The sequence below is a fragment of the Papilio machaon genome, chromosome 10, assembly GCF_912999745.1.
Source record: "Papilio machaon chromosome 10, ilPapMach1.1, whole genome shotgun sequence".
NCBI lineage: Eukaryota > Metazoa > Arthropoda > Insecta > Lepidoptera > Papilionidae > Papilio > Papilio machaon.
Genome location: NC_059995.1, coordinates 6,216,028 through 6,234,601, shown reverse-complemented (window position 1 = coordinate 6,234,601; position 18,574 = coordinate 6,216,028). Strand labels below are relative to the sequence as shown.

The 18,574-nt window shown below is 34.9% G+C and overlaps 2 protein-coding genes across 4 annotated transcripts; one reads left to right on the top strand and one right to left on the bottom strand.

Moving 5' to 3' along the window:
• The first annotated feature begins 542 nt into the window (after positions 1–542).
• On the top strand, positions 543–17,326 carry LOC106718002. Of its 3 annotated transcripts, none has more exons than XM_045679693.1 (9): positions 543–907; positions 1,555–1,707; positions 10,894–11,664; positions 12,267–12,330; positions 12,761–12,897; positions 16,150–16,293; positions 16,454–16,739; positions 16,924–17,120; positions 17,235–17,326. In XM_045679693.1, the coding sequence occupies exons 1-9, from the start codon at positions 755–757 to the stop codon at positions 17,307–17,309; spliced, it is 1,980 nt and encodes a 659-aa protein (XP_045535649.1). In that variant the 5' UTR covers positions 543–754; the 3' UTR covers positions 17,310–17,326. The 3 variants fall into 3 exon arrangements, with proteins under 3 accessions (XP_045535649.1, XP_045535648.1, XP_045535650.1); XM_045679692.1 differs by having other exon boundaries at positions 12,267–12,378; XM_045679694.1 differs by lacking the exons at positions 543–907; positions 1,555–1,707 and adding an exon at positions 6,057–6,091 and having other exon boundaries at positions 12,267–12,378.
• On the bottom strand, positions 1,753–10,765 carry LOC123721304 (phospholipase A2 inhibitor beta-like). Its single transcript, XM_045679695.1, has 8 exons — positions 10,674–10,765; positions 10,387–10,582; positions 8,223–8,405; positions 7,245–7,468; positions 4,983–5,181; positions 3,116–3,294; positions 2,299–2,468; positions 1,753–2,135 (listed from the first exon to the last, which is right to left on the bottom strand). Exons 1-8 carry the CDS (start codon positions 10,704–10,706, stop codon positions 1,856–1,858), a joined length of 1,464 nt encoding a protein of 487 aa, XP_045535651.1. The 5' UTR covers positions 10,707–10,765; the 3' UTR covers positions 1,753–1,855.
• Positions 17,327–18,574: the final 1,248 nt, after the last annotated feature.

The window sequence follows — 18,574 nt, the reverse complement described above, 5'->3', positions numbered from 1 at the left end:
ATGATTTTATTTGAATACACGCAAACCTATTTAATTAAAATAAAAATCTTATTTACTTTCAAATATAAAACCTAGTCCTCCAAAAAAGTAATACTTTTATGATTCCCCTAGTAACTACCACTGAAAATTAATGAAAATCTTTTAGTGAAAGTTAATCTTAAATACCTTTATTCAATTTTTAATTATAATGTGTACCAAGCTTAAAGTCTTGTATGAAGAAAATAAATTAAAATTTCATTTCCCCTTAGAATTTCACCAAAAATAAATGTTGTTAATTTGGTGTAATACCTTCCTACCGTAATACCTACCTGTCAGCGAAAAATGTATTAGGAAAAAGAGGTCTGGCACATTAATAAGCAAGATTTGCTTTTTAAAGGGCATACCAAAAGTTTAATTTGATATTTCATGCTCAATATGGATCCTGCTTACATGTAAAAATCTTAATATTTATATTACTGATAGCAGAAATCATTTGACAATGTTATCATTTTATCAGTACGTCAACTTAATGAACACTAGCGCCACAAGCATGCGCATACACGCGCACTAATCAGTGTACCGTAAACAATGGGGTGTTTCTGTGTGTGTGTGGCTTGATCGTACGTTTGGTTGACAATCGCGATGTGATGTATTCTACACCATCGCATGCTGAGTTATATTTTCATCAAGACTTTAATTTTTATATTAGTTAAAAGATTTATTTCTAAATGTTTTCTTTCGTCGTGATTACGTTTCTCTATTTTGGTTTCTAAATATGTGTAATTTGCCGCCGAAGTTCCATTCAGTGTGTCGCCTTTGTTTATCATTCTGTGGCGATAATTGCAGTGATGTTAAACTTCCAATATTCGATCGTGATAAGGATAAATCACATCTATCTGAGATGATAACGACATATTTATCAATAATGGTAATTTATTGAGTAATATTTTATCTTTTACCGCTAAGAAGATGCCGTTTTCTCGTGTGAAAGTTTAGTCTAAGCGTAAGAGATTGTGGATACTGATAAGCGCCATTAACTTTCTCGCGGGTGTTGGATATTTTCGCATTGTGATATCATATTACGGCCCACGCGTCGAGTTCTCGAGTGTATGACTAATGTCGTTCTTAGAAGTGATAGGCGAGGCGGGTGGCGGACGCTGTATCAGTCGCCGCTGATAACAAAGGAGCGCGCGGAGATGATCGCGCTCTGCTGAGCTGCCGCCGCCCGCCCCGGCCCCCGCCCGTCACCTCTTCGACGTCCTCCAACCTAATGCAGCTCTACATATTCTCTTTTCAACCACATACATTATGCTATTTTCGGAAGCAATATTCTCTATATTTAGACACAAATAATGTGGGGGACTGCAGTCATACAGTGTAATCTTCAACTTGTCTTCTATCTAAATAAAGCAAAGGTAGCAGGATATTGCTATAGTGTGTATTATCTGATTGACTAGCAATGACTCACCATCTATGATTATACTTGCAAAAGGTCACTGGCCACATCATCTGTAGGAATGACTATGAAGTTTCGAAACTAATGTATTTGAATTGATGACATGAAAATAATTTTAGGTGTCACCTGAAGATATGCTGCCACAGGTGGTATGTGGGAGCTGTGCACACAAACTTGATGAATTTCACACATTTAGAGAGTTAACTCATAAATCAGAAAGGCTCCTAGAACAGTTTCTTCAGTATGCAAGTTCACTTTCCGGTTCAAAAGAGGTGAGTTTAAATAAAACAATGATTAATTGCAATTTTATTCTTACAACTAATCAATGATATGTGTTAAAATTTTAATATTTATCTAAACAATACTATATTGGAGTAAGATATGAAGTTTACACAAACTATTATAGAACATATTTATTTTTCAAGCATAGCTTGTATCAGAGTGTAAGTTAATGTAACGAATGGGATGGCTCTGCAGCTTTTTATGATAGAAAGCCTTGAGTGTATTCACAAGCAGTCCAACCAGCATTCCAATGCAAACAACTACCGCTACACCAAATATACTCCATAGTACATGTTTTGGTCTTAAGTTTGATATGGAAAATCTACGTTTGTTTGCAAATGTCGAGTCAAATGTTGGACAAAAGGCCATAGAGATATTTGTCACATATGTTCCAGCATATTTCATTGGTGCAGCACAACTAAAAATAAAATATACGTAATTAAAATTCAATGTAATCTTTTTAGTATAACTTCTTTGTAACATATTATAAGTCTTATCACATATCTTAAATTGTAGTTTTAAAATATAAATTATTATCTATGCTTTCATATTTTTTGATAGTATTTTGTTACTCTACTTACTATGGGATATCACCATCTTTAAATTTATTCCCTGCCTCCTGTTTGGTTATGATCTCAGCAAGGTCGCAGTTGCAAAGCCAACTGTTTCCAGTCATTCCTAAAATCTCTAACTTGCTCCATGGCATTAGATCCGCTGACAATTCACTTAAGTTGTTATCATCAATATATACCTGTAATAATACCGTATTTATAAATGAAAATAACTTAAAATATTTTTTTTAATAATTGCCCTACTTACTTTCATAAATTTTGCAACATATTGAGTGATACAAAAATAAGCATAAAATGATTACACAGATGACCCAGTTTTAAAGCTGTCATGTAAGCATTCCAATGTGGGGCAAATCAAATTAGACATACTTTATGATTACATTATGTGATTATAAGATAAAATTGAAAATCTGTGTTAATACATCTTAGTAACTGTAATGATTTAAAACACTATCATGTATTATTATTGCTTGCTACTTTATTACATATTTCATAGATAATGTCTTATTACTACAGATCTTTCTATGATTCATAATGATCTTACATAACCATTTACTTTTTGTCTAGTTCTAGAAATAGTTTTCTGAATAAGTGAATATAGAGTTACTGCTTCTACAATATTTTTTCACATCCATTTAATTAAATAGAGTGGGCAGAGATTGAAAAAAAAACTTTTGTATCAACCACTTTTGTTTTTAAATATAATATGGGCTCCTTATTGTGGTCAAGTCAGTCCTGGAGGTGTTAAAATCTTTATCTAGTGATATTTTTTTAGTGAATCTAACAAATATAAATTTTTAAACTTTAATTATGTTTCGATTTTTACCTCTTTTAACGTCCATTTATCCTTCAAAGCTCGGAATGCGTTGTGACTGATGTATCTCAGATTAGTATTGTGACACAGATGCAAGATACGCAATTTCTTAAGTGGCGTAAATGTACCTCTTTTAACTTCCTCCAAATAATTATTTTCACCGACTTCCAGTTCCAATAGATTGCTAAGACCTTTTAAAAGAAATTTTTAAATGATGTGCTATATGTCGTATATACTTCGGTTAGGATTTCTCAATTCTAAATATCCTAATTTCTATATATACTAGCTGTCGCCCACAACTCCGTCTGCGCGCAGTTAAAAAAACTTAATAGGGGTATGAAAAATAGATAGTAGCTGAATATCCAACCTACTGAATATGAATATAAAATTTCATAAAAATCGGTGACGCCGTTTCTGAGGAGTATGGTAACTAACATTGTGACACGAGAATTATATACATAAGACTAGATGTCGCCCGCGACTCCGTCCGCGCGCAGCTAAAAAAAACTTAATTGTGTTATGAAAAATAGATGTTGGCCGATTCTCAGACCTACTCAATATGCATATAAAATTTCATAAAAATCGATGAAGCCGTTTTTGAGGAGTATTGTAACTAACATTGTGTCACGAGAATTTTATATATATAAGATAAGACTATGTATTTGAAATTGTTCATAAAATGATAGTAATATATTTTTATTTGGAATATGATAGAGGATTGGTATGATGTAACGATCACATCCGATTTTATCTGAATCTACGAGGTTTCGTACACGCGTAAACTCAATCACATTCACTTCCGTGTTACAGTCAAACTACATGTTAAAAATATCGAAATGGCTATAATAATAATTTAAATTTGTCCAAATTAAGATAAAGGTAAGTTAGTGAAAATGCGACGTACATTTATTACGAGATAACTACGCATTAATTCACAGTCTTGGATATGTATTATGCGGTAATGTCTTGTCTATATCTTATTTTATACATTTTATGCAGGTGTCCTGTCTATCATTTTTTTATTTCGTCAGCTGAATTCTTTCTTATAAAAAGCAATGTTGACGCGTGTATCTTTATCCGGCGATATCAATACATCTGTCAATACGTATTTATTAATGACTTTGTCATGTAATTCCGCGAACTAATACATCATTTTTTATCGACCCCCACTCGTTTTATAGACATTACAAGAAATTTTGTGCATAACATATTTATATTGTTATACATTCGTGTGTTATTGTAATTGTGTGTTTAGTTTGTCACGCGTATTTTTCTCGTTTTATATTATTTCACATTTTTGTTTAGTAGAGTAGGTATGCTAGATATTAAAATGTATATTAAATTACTGTAAATTGAAATTAAATCCCGAAAAAAGATTTGAAATAAAAGGAAACTTGCATATAAGTGTTTGGATTTTAGATTTCCATTACATTACACATTATACAAGGCCAATAATATATTGCATTGTTGCACTTACTGTCTATATAGAAGTGTTTAATTAAACCGCTAAGATACCTAGACTTTGGTACTAATGGCAGAGGTTAACTTACTAATATTATAAATGCGAATGTTTGTATGGATGGATGGATGTTTGTTTGAACGTATCTCCGAAACGGTTCAAAGGATTTTAAAGAAATTTTACATAGATGTAGAACATAGTTTAGAATAACACATAGGCTACTACTAAGTATTTTTTTAATACGCACGGACGGATTCGCGGGCCACAGCTAGTAAACATTAAACCAAAAGATTCATTAATACTGCCGCACTTCAAGTCGTTAAGTAATCATTAGGTTACACCCTTACTGTAAATTTCTCATGCTAAACCTACACTAAGAGCCTCTCTGAATACGGCAGTAAATACAATTGTGCAACTTACCAACAAAGCTGTCATCGTTGAGCTCAACAATCGGGTTGTTGTTGAATGTGAGGTATTGAAGAGTACTGCCTACTATACTCAAGCTCTCGGGTACATTGACAAACTTGTTGCCGGATAAGTCTATTTGTTGCAAGTTCACTAGACCTCTGAATGCATCTAGTGGTATAGAATCGATATCCGTGCTCGACAAATCTAATACCTAAAAAAAAATTGTTACGTATAACTTCTTGTTATCTTATTATTTAAAAATAATACAAATTTTCATTGTTCAGCAAAATGTGTTACACGATATTTGCGTATCGTAATCATCCTCTCACTCGCTTTTTACCATCTTACTCACATGTCTTTACAATGACCGGCGAAGGCTTCTTGAACATGCATTGATTTAACTTATTTATACGATGTACAAAATACTTTTTTGTCATTGGCCTAAGTCTCAAGTTATTGTGTCCAAGTCCTTAACATGATGCGATTTGTTAGTTTCATATTTTGTTAAATATGAAACGTAATATGAACAACCTTTAGGATCATTCTATTGAGAAGCGTGATGTTAATAATCAATATATATAATGTTGTATTTAAACCTATTACAAAAAGTAATTTACAAAGGTAAACTTGATATTAATGTTGTTTTGATCTTATACAGTGTATTCACTGTAATAATTCATATATTGGTATGCAAATAATCGCCGTAAACAACTACTTAAGGTGATAACGGAACCCACGTTAAATTAGTCATTTGAAATATCGAGGCCTATTGCACAGTGAAGGGAAAGAGCGGAGATCGTATGTTCGGAGATAATAAATAATGCCTTATTATATAAAAGGTAAAATTATGCACTTTTTATAGTATTAAAAAAATATAGTTTTCAGTTTTATATTAAAAAATAGACTTGCTATTGTTTTTATTAAGCCTTCGTTGTATCTTGGGACAAGCTCAAGGGGAAATTCCCGGCGTCGATACGCGCGTCATTTCGATACAATTTATAATCTTGTTCCGACTGGTACATAACTCAATCCTGTATCTCTGATAACGTAAGTTCTTTTTTATTTTGTTTTTAAAGATAACATGTTTATTGATTCCGGCGCGATCTGTGCGAATGGTAAAGGTAGATATTTTTGAATACAATTATACAAGTTCTTATCTGTTTTTAACAGGTTGGAATATTCACTTTCATAGTAAATCTTACATTAATTTGATTTTGTTTACAAAAATTGTGAAATTGTTGTAAGCTAAGTAGTAGTCGATATGCATTTTAGGTTCAGTTCTCTAGATTGGCAGACGATACAAAGGTTCGTCGTAATAAAAACGAGGGAAAGTTTTCCTTTAAAGATTTGTTTTTATAGTACATGAACTTTTTATTGTTTATATGTTATTATTTTTTTAATAAATTTATAAGTTATGTGAAAATTGATAAAGTTATGTAAATTATTCTCATTCACGTGAGAAGCGCTTCGATGACGTAACCGGTTTTTTTTAACTTAATCGATTTTCATCAATAATTTTAATGGTATTTATAATTGAATTAACTGCGATATCGTGACATACGCTTATTTATACGCAGACAAACTAACTACAGACCACTTATATTTAAAGTTTTATATTGTTTAAAAAACATCTATAAACGTTTTATTTAAAAAAAAATGTACGAATCTGAAGTAAATGAATACTGCAAGAATATAATGTTTCTTACTTCAGTATAGGTAACAAGGGGTTCTTAAGGAGGATAAGTAATACTTACTAAAAGATAAAATTTTGCATGCAAAATATTTGATATCCTTTCAATTTCTATTTAATGAATATTCAAATGACGTATTCGAAGTATTAAGATTTGCCACTTGTGATGCTCACAAATGATTTTATGTCTATTGAAGTGTTATCAAGTATTAGAAACTACATATGTAGTTTAATGCATAATAGTGTAAGCAATTTATACAACTCAAGTGAATCTTTTATGTGAAAATTTAATGCTAATATATTTTGCATAAACTAGCAAAATAAAACGTCATTGTAAGTGAAAGCTCGAATATGAATGCGAATGTGATAAGGCATTTTAATAAATACTTTGAAACTTTTTACTCCACGGAAGATGTTCTTGATTGATTTTTAAAATTTAAGCATTTTGTCGAAATTTTACGAAGACGATAAGACAGTTTATATCTTAAACACTGCTTTAACAGGTTCAGATAAAAATGATATTAGTAGCTTAGTAATTAATCTTTCGTGAAGTAAAAATAAGTTATAATTAAGTATAAACTTACCTGTAAGTTGGTAGCACTGGAAAGAGCTAACACAGTGACATGATCAAGTATTTCTATGGGGTTGTTATTAAGATAGAGGCGCGTTAGATTCGGCGTATATTGGAACAGATATCTGTCCAGCGAGTGTATCTGGTTGCGGCCCAGATTCAAAGTTTCCAGTGCTATACTGCTGTACACGGTGTTGTTGTACGGACCTTGGAAGATTTCGCTCCTCAGTACGTCACCTGTATACAATATGGTAGTTTTAATTAACGACACAGGAGTACTGGCAACAAATTTTTATCATTCTCTTTATTTTTCTTATTAATAATAATTCTTAATTTTCAAGTGATTTCACTAATTAAAATTAATTGTATGACGTTACTATTGTAATTAAATTACTTTTTGGAATACGTATTCGTTGACACCGTATATAGCAAGTTCCCACCGCGTGCGAACCTACCCAAGGTAAGGGTGACTAGATCTTTAGGCGGCTTAGTAGTAATTCAGTTTTCCTCTATTGTAGTATAATTAAAATACTTAAGACAAGATTTATTGGGCAGTTAGATAGTTTAGTTATCTTAGTGTAGATATCTGATACTTATTCTACACAAAGGGACGACGTTAGTAGATATTTAGCGATTCTGAAAATTAGTGCTATGCTAACGCACTGTCAGTATAGTAATGACGTCATAAGTTTTAGGTATTCACCTTATTAGCAATTCTGCGCGACCTATAAACGTCTACGTTTAAGAGAAAGCGGGCAACTGGGTCGGATGACTATTATTAAAATTTATGCGGTGACTCTTTTGATTGGAGATTAAAGAATGATCTAGATTAGGATTATTTATTCTGCAATTGTATGTTATTGTTATAGTTTCATTTTTTTGTTACAACACATAACTAAAAAAAATTGTTTGAGGTTGAGTGGACAAGCGAAACGGCATAATTGCAAAACGAACATCATTGGTATTAAATGTTATTTTGAAGAAGACTTACTTGAGATACGATTATTGCTCAAATCCAAGTAAACCAATCGTTGTATGTTAGAGAAAGCACCATCCTCTATCTCCACGATGGCGTTGGATTTAAATATAATCGCTATCCTGTTCCCAGGCACTAGCGGTAGCTCTGTTACATTCGTGATGCTGTTGTTGAAGAATGTCACCAGTACGTGACCGTCTAAAAATATAACATAAGTTATTAATGTGGAAACATGTTGCTCTTACTGTGGACTTCGCAGTGACCCTCATACTGACACATATTGTCATCCTATTCTTTTCAAAAAAATTGAGACATCAGTCTGTGAAACGGTCCAGGCAGTCGAAACCCACACTTACTTTGCGTTTCCACTTCCGAAACATTCATCATCTCCCTATCCTTATCCCACTCTATGTGAGGTCGGCCTACTTTTCGCCCTCCGACTCCATCATTCGTCATTTTTCGCAATCTATCTTTTCCTAAGCCTTCGCTATCGACACTACAACAAAAATATATTGTTATCTCCGTTTTTGCACGAAGAGTGAGCGGGATGACAATTTTTATTATTTTGATAAAGGAAATACACTGTTTACAATAAGTTAAATATTGATTCAATGTGGTCAAATATTGTTTAAAGTAATGTCATACTTTCTTGCAAATTTTCGTGTTAGGTCAACCGTTGTCCATTTGACACCTCTATTCGTCGGCGAAAATGGTGCCTAGATCTTATCTGTTATGTTTGCGGATAACCTAGTTGTGACAGATAGCCAGGTACCTATATGTTAGATACAAAAGGCATGAGTTAATCATTTATTTGTTAGAATAGCGGTCAGCCGCGACTTCGTTAGCGCGGAATTAAAAAAAAAACTCTCGCACACGTAAGTTACCTTTCAGGAAATGTCCTGTCAAAATTGGTACAGTCGTTTTGGAAATTAGCCGGTACAAATGCGGATTTGCGAATAGACAGACAAAAAGCATGTTACCTGATGGGCCGATTGGCCTACTTATCAATCAGCCCAATGGGTTTTTTCCCGACACACCCGACAAAAATTAAAAAAATTAGATTTTCGTTATATGAACTCAAATACATCAAGTATGCGATTATTTTTTTCCGATATATATTACTATGACTAAGATAGATTACTTATGACTAACTGATATTACTAATATAATAAATACGAATGTTTGGATGGATGGATGTTTGTTTGAAGGTATCTCCGAAACGGATCAACAAATTTTGATAAAATTTGGCATAGATTTAGAGCATAATCTGGAAGAACACATAGGCTACTTATAAAGTAGGCAATTAGATTTTCATAGTGGGATTTGAAGATTGTCAAGTCTAGATTCGTCATTACACTAATATTATAAAAAAGTAGTGTTTGTAATGATTTAACTCAGTAATAATTGAACATCTTTTATAATTGTTTTTAATCAGGCTTTATTACTTAGACTTGTTCTTTTAAATCTAAATATTCCGGACCACGCCGGTAATATTTAGAAGGTAGTCCACGATATAGCGAATCTTTAAACCAGACCTCACGCCCTTACTCCAGAGGGGTAGGCAAACATTACGTTTTCATTTTTCATGGCCCTGTCACACTTCTTTCGCTTCATCCACATTCATACAATTACCCATACATGCTTGACGGTTTCTAATGCTCTATACTACCTTTTCTTTTTGTCGAATCATTAAAATATTATGCAATATAGTGAAAAGAGTAAATAGTGTTTTCAAATACGTGCTTTGATTTGTTGTTTGGAGTTTTAGGTTTTCTTCGTACAATGATAACGCGCAAGTAGCTTATTGTATTGTGTTATCAGAGTAAACGCCTGTGTTTGTACATAAGAACAAACACATTAATTATTTATTGAATTAATCGAATAACATGTAATTGTCCATAAACATTTATAATAAAAATTACTTACATAAAAGATTATGTAATAAAAATATAAAACACCTCAATTATCAATATTGTAATTATTTTTATTCTCTTAATGAAAAGCTGACGATAAATTATTGTTATTATGACAGTTAAATTGTTTTTTAAGTTGTTTCTTTTTAGAAGAGAGAAAAGAAATATATTTTTGGAATCAATTGAATAGTTTTTAGTTCATTTGAAAAAATAAAATATAATTTCCCATTATTATGTAGAAATAGAAATGGTAATTGAATCCGTACCTTTGTCTACGGTATTGTCGATTTGCTGTGGCCATGTCCTTGGCACGCTGTTCAGGCCGCGGCGGGAGCAGTTGAGAGTTAGGTTGTTGACGTCCTGCAGGGATACGTCGCAGTCCGCGCTCGGCGCCCCGGCCTCGCCCTCTACCCCGCCCGCAGCCGCGCCGCCCGCCACAACCACACACAATAACACTAACACCTAAAACAAACAAACACCATCAATGCTAGTTGACCACACTCGCCGTCACACACAATAAACCACCGACAAACACAATTTCTGCACAACTCACTAGCTTCAACTCTCTCTGATGCCACATTTTCATTAAAGTTATAAAGGATACTGCTCCGACACCTTCCAATACAAATGCACACTATCTTATCAGTTAAGAGGCAAGTGATATCGCGGCATGACATAGAATGAACGAACGCGTCATTGGTTAATGTTTATTTGTGTTATCGTGCTACTAATATGGATCGAAGTTTGTTTAACCTGTTCATTTTTATTTTTAGGAGGTGCTCAGCATAGCGTCCGATAAGCTCGAAGAGATAATCAAACCGTTCTCCGAGAATGATTACGATCAAGCGATCAAAAACAAATACGCGGAAGTCGGGTCCCCGGACTCCACGGAGGAGATGAAGAATTTGGAGAGCAGGCAGGCGGCAGTCACTCTCTTGCAGATCAAGAACTACGACCCCATGAAATACGTCAAGGCGGAGGAGGGTCCACACATTATGTTTAACAACGTTCCCAGTTTACCGCCTTCCGACAGAGCGAGAGAGGTGATGCACTGTAACGCAGTCATAGATATAATAAGCAAGGCGGTAGCGGTCGCGCAGCGCGACGGCGATGAATCTCAGACCTTTCCTCCAAACTACGCGAGCGTGATCGACAGGACGCATCCGGCGAGTGCCACAGAGGGCGGCTACAGCCAGGAGTACGCCGAGGAGCAGTACACGTACGGCGCCTCGCAGCCCGCCGCCAGCCCCGGCAGCAACGACGACCATGACAATAAAGAAATGGATCTATCTCTATACAGCTCTCTAAAAACGGAACCCGTCGACCACACCGAGCGAACAGATGCAGAATCTCTTAAATTGTACGTACACCGAACGGTGACGAATAGTAAAAACGTCAACTTTGCCGATGAGTACAAGCAGCATGTTTTCGGGCGAGCTGGCAACAAAGCGAAGCAGACGAAAGACATCTACGATGAGTGCAGTCAGAGCAGTAGCGGTTCCGATCCTGACAGGTTACAAATGGATATATCTGAGATGTCACAGGTTAGTGTGTTATACCAAACATCTTTATCAAGGTAGCGTAAACTACATTTTCAATATCAGAGTAAACCACTATAATATTTATTAAGAAAATTGTGTGAGGTTCTTCCAAAATGAAAAACCGTAACATTTCATCTCGCTGTGTTATAGGCTCTTATGTCTTTTCAGTCTTGTTTTCACTTAAGTATTTGTAGCGCAAAGAACTTTAATAGTGCACAGCCATTGTATTCCATGCTGCGGGTTTTCTCTCCACATTAGTTTGTTATTATTATTTCTTAATTAAAAAGAGCGTCGGTGGCTCAAGGGTTAAGAAATTGACTTGTAATCTGCAGGTCCTAGGTTCAAATCTCGCCATGTACCAATGTGGTTTTCGATTTACATATGTACACTTATCCGACGTTCTTACGGTGAAGGAAAACATCGTGATGCAACCTGCACATATCTGCAAAGAAATTCAATGATATGTGTAAAGTCAACCCGCACTTGGCCAGCGTGGTTGACTATGGCCTAGTCACCCCTTACTTAGAGTAGGCTCCGAGCTACTCAGTGGGGACGTATAGTTAGCTGATGATGATGATTTAAATTTGTTATCATTATATTTGTAGGACGATCCGGAGGAGACTCAGTCGGTGCCGTCAACGCAGTCGTCGCCGAAGCCTCCGCACGAAGGTGAAAACGTCAAAGAGTCTTTGTGGCAGGCTCTACATAGACAGAACGGTAGTAATATCGTAACAGATCTGGGCATGTGTGCATTAACACCCAGAGGAATGCAATACGGTGGTGGGATAACAGCTCGAACAAATATTACATTTTCTAACAAAGTCATTTTAGGGTTAGACAGTTAATTCTGTGAAAATTCTGAAGATAATGTTTCATCAATTTATTTATACCGTATCATATACTAATAACGTATGCTCTGCATGTTTTATAACTTTTTTTAAGAAACATGTATCATAACATTCGTTCACATACACAAGATATTTCTTAATTGCTTGTCATCTTTGATAATTAAATACAACAGTGAAAAGAAACTTCTTGTCTATTTAACTCTAATGTCATTTTTGTAAAAAAAATAATAATAAAAAAGGTAAACTTACAGGTCGGGGTGGGGAGGCGACGCAGTTGCTGCGCCGGCTCATCAACAGCAAGCACCTCGGCATGACTGTGTCCCCGCTGCGGACATCCACCTCCCCGCTGCCAACCAACCTGCTGCAGCACAACGGCGCTGTCTCACCGGTCAGTAATACAGTAGGTTTTCACTGACGAAACACTAACTACAACAACACAAGTTATTAAAGAGCGTGTCGCATAGATATTAAGGTTTATGGTGGAGGGGAAGATGGGAGGAAAGTTTAAGTACTTTGCCATTCCTAAATGTGAATTGACTTCAAATTAAATGTGTGTGATTAAATTTTGTTTGTTCAAGTCTGCGATTGACAACAAATACTTTGTTCTCTATTTCCGCCGTCAGGGGCGCTGTAGTTCTGACGTTGTTTTTGTTTTTTGTATGATTTTCTTAAGCGATTTTTTTTATCATTCTACCTGAACTATTTAATTATAACATTGTGTTTTGTTTTATATAAGTACTAGTTATCGCCCGTGACTCCATCCGCGCGGATAAAAAAAATAATACGTAGCCTAGGTGTTCTTCCAGACCATGATCTACTCTACACATATGCCAAATTTCATCGATATCCGTTCAGCCGTTCCGGAGATTTTTAAACAAACATCCATCCATCCACACATTCGCATTTATAATATTAGTACATTTGTTTGTTTTTTTTTTGTCCATAAAAAAGATTAAATTGACTTAAGCTTTATAAGATGGTAATATGAATTTAATAATTAGTTTGACTTAGAATTACAAACTCATATATTCGTAGATAACGACTTCCTGATTTATAACCGTTGTATAAAGTGTTATAATAAACTAAGCTAACTATAATAAACTAAGCTTATAATTTTACAAAGTTTAATCAAAATATTTTCGTGAAACGAACCGTGATGAAAGGACTTAGCAAGATTTTTTTGACACTTAAACTTATGTGAATTCAAGATAAAATAATGTCGCCAGTTAATAATAATAATCCAAGTTAAGTAACTAAAATCTTACTTCTTACTAATATTATAAATGCAAATATTTAGATGGATGGATGTTTGTTTGTTTAATGGTATCTCCGGAACGGTGTAACGGATCTTGATAAAATTTGGCACAGATGTAGAACATAGTCTGAAAGAACACATAGGCCACTTGTTACGTTTTTTTAAAATCCACGCGACGGAATCGCGGGTGACAGCTAGTGTTTAATATGTTAGGAAACAAATAAATCTCTGTACTCCATTTGCTCCAATACAAAACGGATTTAACGTAATTTAATTTTACAATAAACTAATAAAAATGTTAGTTCAAAAAAACATTTAAGGACTGGAGAGGAGTGCATTTTTTGTCACAAAGACTAAAGATGTAACAGAGAGATTCTACTGCGCTGATGTTACTTATTCTTTGTGAAAAAAAAACTGATATAACAATAGTGTTCTAGAATAGAATTACCGTAACTGATTGCACTGTAATTAATTACCTATAATTTGACATTTTATTGTCTGAAAATTATAATTTACTTTATCTGTCAGTAGAACAGATAAAGAAAATATATTTATATTATTATTATTACTTTCTATGGTATTGGTTAGTTTTAGAATATCTCAAAGTAAATACCTTTTAATAACTGTCTATAATTAATGGTTTAACACTAGAAGAATTTTAAAACGAATAAACCAGAATCAGATTATTGCTTGTGATTAAAGTCACTAATAAATAACTATAAATAATTCATAGATCACTTTATTAAGAACATAACACAATAAACATAACTATACAATCGTATCCGTAGATCGGTCCAGTGTTGGCCGGGCGCGAGATAAAACTGGCGCCTGTTGGAAATAAATTGAATTGTTTAGTGCATACAAAACGACGTTTTATTGTCTTATCGAAGGTAAATAGAGTTTTCCTTAAGGTTGTTACTAAATTAACCATCAAACAGGTATACTTCGATGACAAAAGGTTTACAGTTTGCTTTCCATCTTATGAAAAAAGAACTTTTAGGTTTACTTGGTTGACAATACAATATCATTGCTTAATATGTATATGACGTAAGTACTTAGGTGATAATAGATTTAGTCTATATGCTATAAGTATATAGTGTATTATATTATTTTATTACATTGGAAACACGTGAGTTTACGTTTTTACTTGTGTAATTACGTACAACATCATTTGTATGCACGAGATGTATTGGTTTTGGGTCACGGACGCTTTATCGGTTATTGTACTCGCACAAAACCTGCATAAAAATATTACTGCTTGTAAATTCTTGAGTAACTGATTTACTTTGTTATTATCTGTAACTTATTTCGAGGTAAAGTTATTGTGTCCATACGTTTTATATGTACTTCTTCGTTTTATTTTACGATCATTATTCCTTATTACGTCAGTCGTAGAATCGTTAGCGTGACCTCAGTCTAGGCCTTGTGAGGCCATTTTGTTTTATTTCCTACTGGGAAATTGTCATATGAATTTTCAACGTTTTTAATGCCATGTCACTCTCTGGACATAAATATTTCTCACCAACCGGAAATAAAGGAAACACGGATGAGAAAGTGTCAGTGTCTGGAGAAATTAAGCTATAAATGTTTTCTTGGCGAATTATTGTCTTTTTATTTCCTAGATAATTTATAAACAATGCACAAGTTTGATTCCTGACCTAACTAACTCTTACTAACAATGTTGCTAAGAGGTCAGTGTCGTTACATTATACTTTTGGTAGATATACTAATCATTTTTTGCCCTAGTCGTTTGACTATGTCATAGTATTAGAAATGAGCAAATACAGGGCAAAGTTAGTTTTAAATAAATTTAAACTATCTATTAACTAAAGTATATTAAGATGTAATTACTTGAAATGCTAAGGATGTCTTCGATGGATTTTCAATATGTGTAATTGTAACAGGAATAAAATAAAAATGATAAAATATTTGATGATATCATCTTTTGTATATGTATATGACTAACATGTACATAACTCTTATCGAGATGTATTTAAAAAAAATTGAAACCAAGAAAAATGGCAAGATTAGCATAATTTGAATATATGAACAGTTAATCTTTGTTATTATGTTCGATGTCGTCGACCGCTGTCATTGAGAGGAACTTTTTTGTCCGAGTCAATAACACTGAGATGTGAAAATGCTCGTTCTTTTTATGTCACTAATGAATCATTTCATTTTTATACTGTGATCTTATTATTTTAATTTATGTTACATGAATATAGAAGACTTTTATAATAAATTTACGTGAAGTAACAGGTTCTTGTACGATGTACTCACAGATGTTCTTCATTAGGGAATTGCATATCTTATACGATTAGATTCACAGAAATAAAACGTGAACACACATGAATTGCAGTAATAATAGTTGTTTTAACGTAACAGAATGGCGAATGGACGAGTTCTGGGCGCACGAGTAGTGCGGCTATGTCGGGGGGCACGGCGCGTAGGAAGCAGAGTTTCCCGGCGCGCGCGCAGCCCGCCTGCGACCCCCCTCCCCAAACCTGGCCTCACCCCGCCTCAGAAAACGTAAGAACTTCATATGTTGTTATATAAGCTTTTCCGTTCTTTTCCTTTACTTTCTTTTCCTAAATATATATTTGTCAAAAAATAATTGGCAGCTTTGATCTTTTTGGCATTTCGGAATTGCTTAAGTACTTCTTAACATGTGAATTTTTAATATCGATAGCAAGAGCCAGTGGAAGCGTGCACGGGCGCGGCAGGTGCGGGGGGTGCGACGGGCGTGGGGGGCACGGGGGGTGCGCGAAACGTGGCACGAGTGGAGTTGTCGTGCAGCAACTGCGGCACTCACACCACCACCATCTGGCGGCGGGATGCACGCGGCGAGATGGTGTGCAACGCGTGCGGCCTCTACTACAAGCTGCACGGCGTGCCGCGCCCCACCGCCATGCGCCGCGATACCATACACACGCGTCGTCGTCGCCCGCGACACGACGGCAAACACGCCAGGAACAGTCAGTACACAAACATTGTATCTTTCTACTCTCACTCTTACAACTAACTCATTAAATAACTTATATTACAATGTGCTAAGCTCGTTTCTTAGTAATTTCTTAAACAGGCGCCTAGTGTAGATTTCGCATACTAAATCTACACTAGCGGTGACTGATGGTCATTTATATATAACTGTGTCAACAGAGTCACGTCGCAACGCGGGCTCGTGTGCTGAGGTGACGGAGAGCGGAGGCGGCGGTGGCGGGGGAGGGGGCGGTGGGGGTGCGGGGGGCGAGGCGAACGAGGAGGCTGTGCTGTCGGCGCTGCGCCGTCAGTTGCAGCCCCACCTGCTGGCGGCACTACACGCGCACAACACGCACACGCACCGCAGCATGCCGCCGGTAACAACACATACACACACATTGTTACAAAAGTAACACATCTCTACATCTGTCTACAGTGTACACTGTGTACTTTGATAGAAGTTATTAATTAAAAGATTAATTTGTTTGCAGTTGGATCCCAGTATGAGCGAGTACGATGACGCGCCGCTGAACCTTGCGAGCCACGTGGCCGAGGAGACGCACTGACCGCCCCCGCCCCCGCCCCCGCCCCCGCCCCCGCCCCCGCCCCGAGCAACACGCCCCCCACCCACGTAATGCTCCTCTCACACACACACACTTACCCAGTATATCTGTATCATTCACTAATAGTCACAGGATATATTTGAGTTATTTATACTTTTGTTTCACTTTACGTCCGTATGCATTATATCGACAGCAGTAAACAAACATATTGGATGAAAAAAAAATTGAATATTTTTACATTACACAATTACAAAGTCGATAGCTTATTTATTAATCAAGGAAGTAAAAAGAAATAAATCAAATAGTAGCAAGAAAGGTAAGATTTAAAAAGAAATATTATTTAAAGATTTGCTTTTGTTTTGTCTCCTGTTGTCGTGTGTAGTCTAAACGTGTATTTCCACTGGCGATACACCAAACTTTCGCAGTGAAAACTCGCGGTTGAGATAACGAGGTTGTTAACTCTGTACAGTCAGCGACAAATTCTGTCAAATATTGGGGAAATATGTTATAAAATCTCTTATCATAATTATGTTAAATTAAAAGTAAGTCGTAAATATTTTCCGAAATAAGCTTACTTCTTTTACTGTTTTGTTTTTTTTAATTTACTTTTTACAAATGTACCATTTTTTCAAAATGCAAGAGATTTACTCCATTTATGACGCTGACTGTACAATATATGTGATTATAAAAAACTTTTAGTTGAACAGATGTAACCTGATTTCGAACAGTATTTATTTTTCGTATTTAATTTAATTTGTTAATCATAAGTATGTCATATATTTATAACAAAAATACTCTAAATTACCGTATAATTATTGAAAACTAAAAGCAATATAAAATAGGTTGTTCATAATTTATACAATTTGTTTTAAAAATATAAGTAAAAATAAATCTAATGAAAACAGTTGTGCAAAACAACTACCACACTCAACACGCAAACAAAGACTTAAAAGATTGCCCCTTAGTGATCATATAACGATTCTGAGTGTGGCAGTTTAACACATATATAAATAACGACTCATTAAACCAACCTCTATTAGTGATATAAAGGCCAGTGTCTGAAAGACAATAGTTTATGATGTTAAAAATTTTACTTCAAATTACATTAATAATATTATAATATTACAGTGGGTTTATACTTTCGAAATACATGTACAGTCAGCTGCATAAATATGTATACATTTACAAAGCTTAAATAATTTGTATACAACTTCGAATTTAAAAATACATATGCAAATATCCGTCAATAACATGTATTGATGGAATAC

What these genes read in the sequence shown, in the direction of transcription:
- LOC106718002 (XM_045679692.1), top strand. Translation starts at nt 755, where the DNA reads ATGTGTAATTTGCCGCCGAAGTTCCATTCAGTGTGTCGCCTTTGTTTA. An exon ending in CGACATATTTATCAATAATG is followed by an intron (nt 908 to 1,554) that starts GTAATTTATTGA and finishes AAATAATTTTAG; the next exon opens with GTGTCACCTGAAGATATGCT. An exon ending in ATATATCTGAGATGTCACAG is followed by an intron (nt 11,665 to 12,266) that starts GTTAGTGTGTTA and finishes TTATATTTGTAG; the next exon opens with GACGATCCGGAGGAGACTCA.
- LOC123721304 (XM_045679695.1), bottom strand. Translation starts at nt 10,706, where the DNA reads ATGAAAATGTGGCATCAGAGAGAGTTGAAGCTA. An exon ending in CGACAATACCGTAGACAAAG is followed by an intron (nt 8,406 to 10,386) that starts GTACGGATTCAA and finishes TTATATTTTTAG; the next exon opens with ACGGTCACGTACTGGTGACA. An exon ending in CCAGTGCTACCAACTTACAG is followed by an intron (nt 5,182 to 7,244) that starts GTAAGTTTATAC and finishes ATTTTTTTTTAG; the next exon opens with GTATTAGATTTGTCGAGCAC.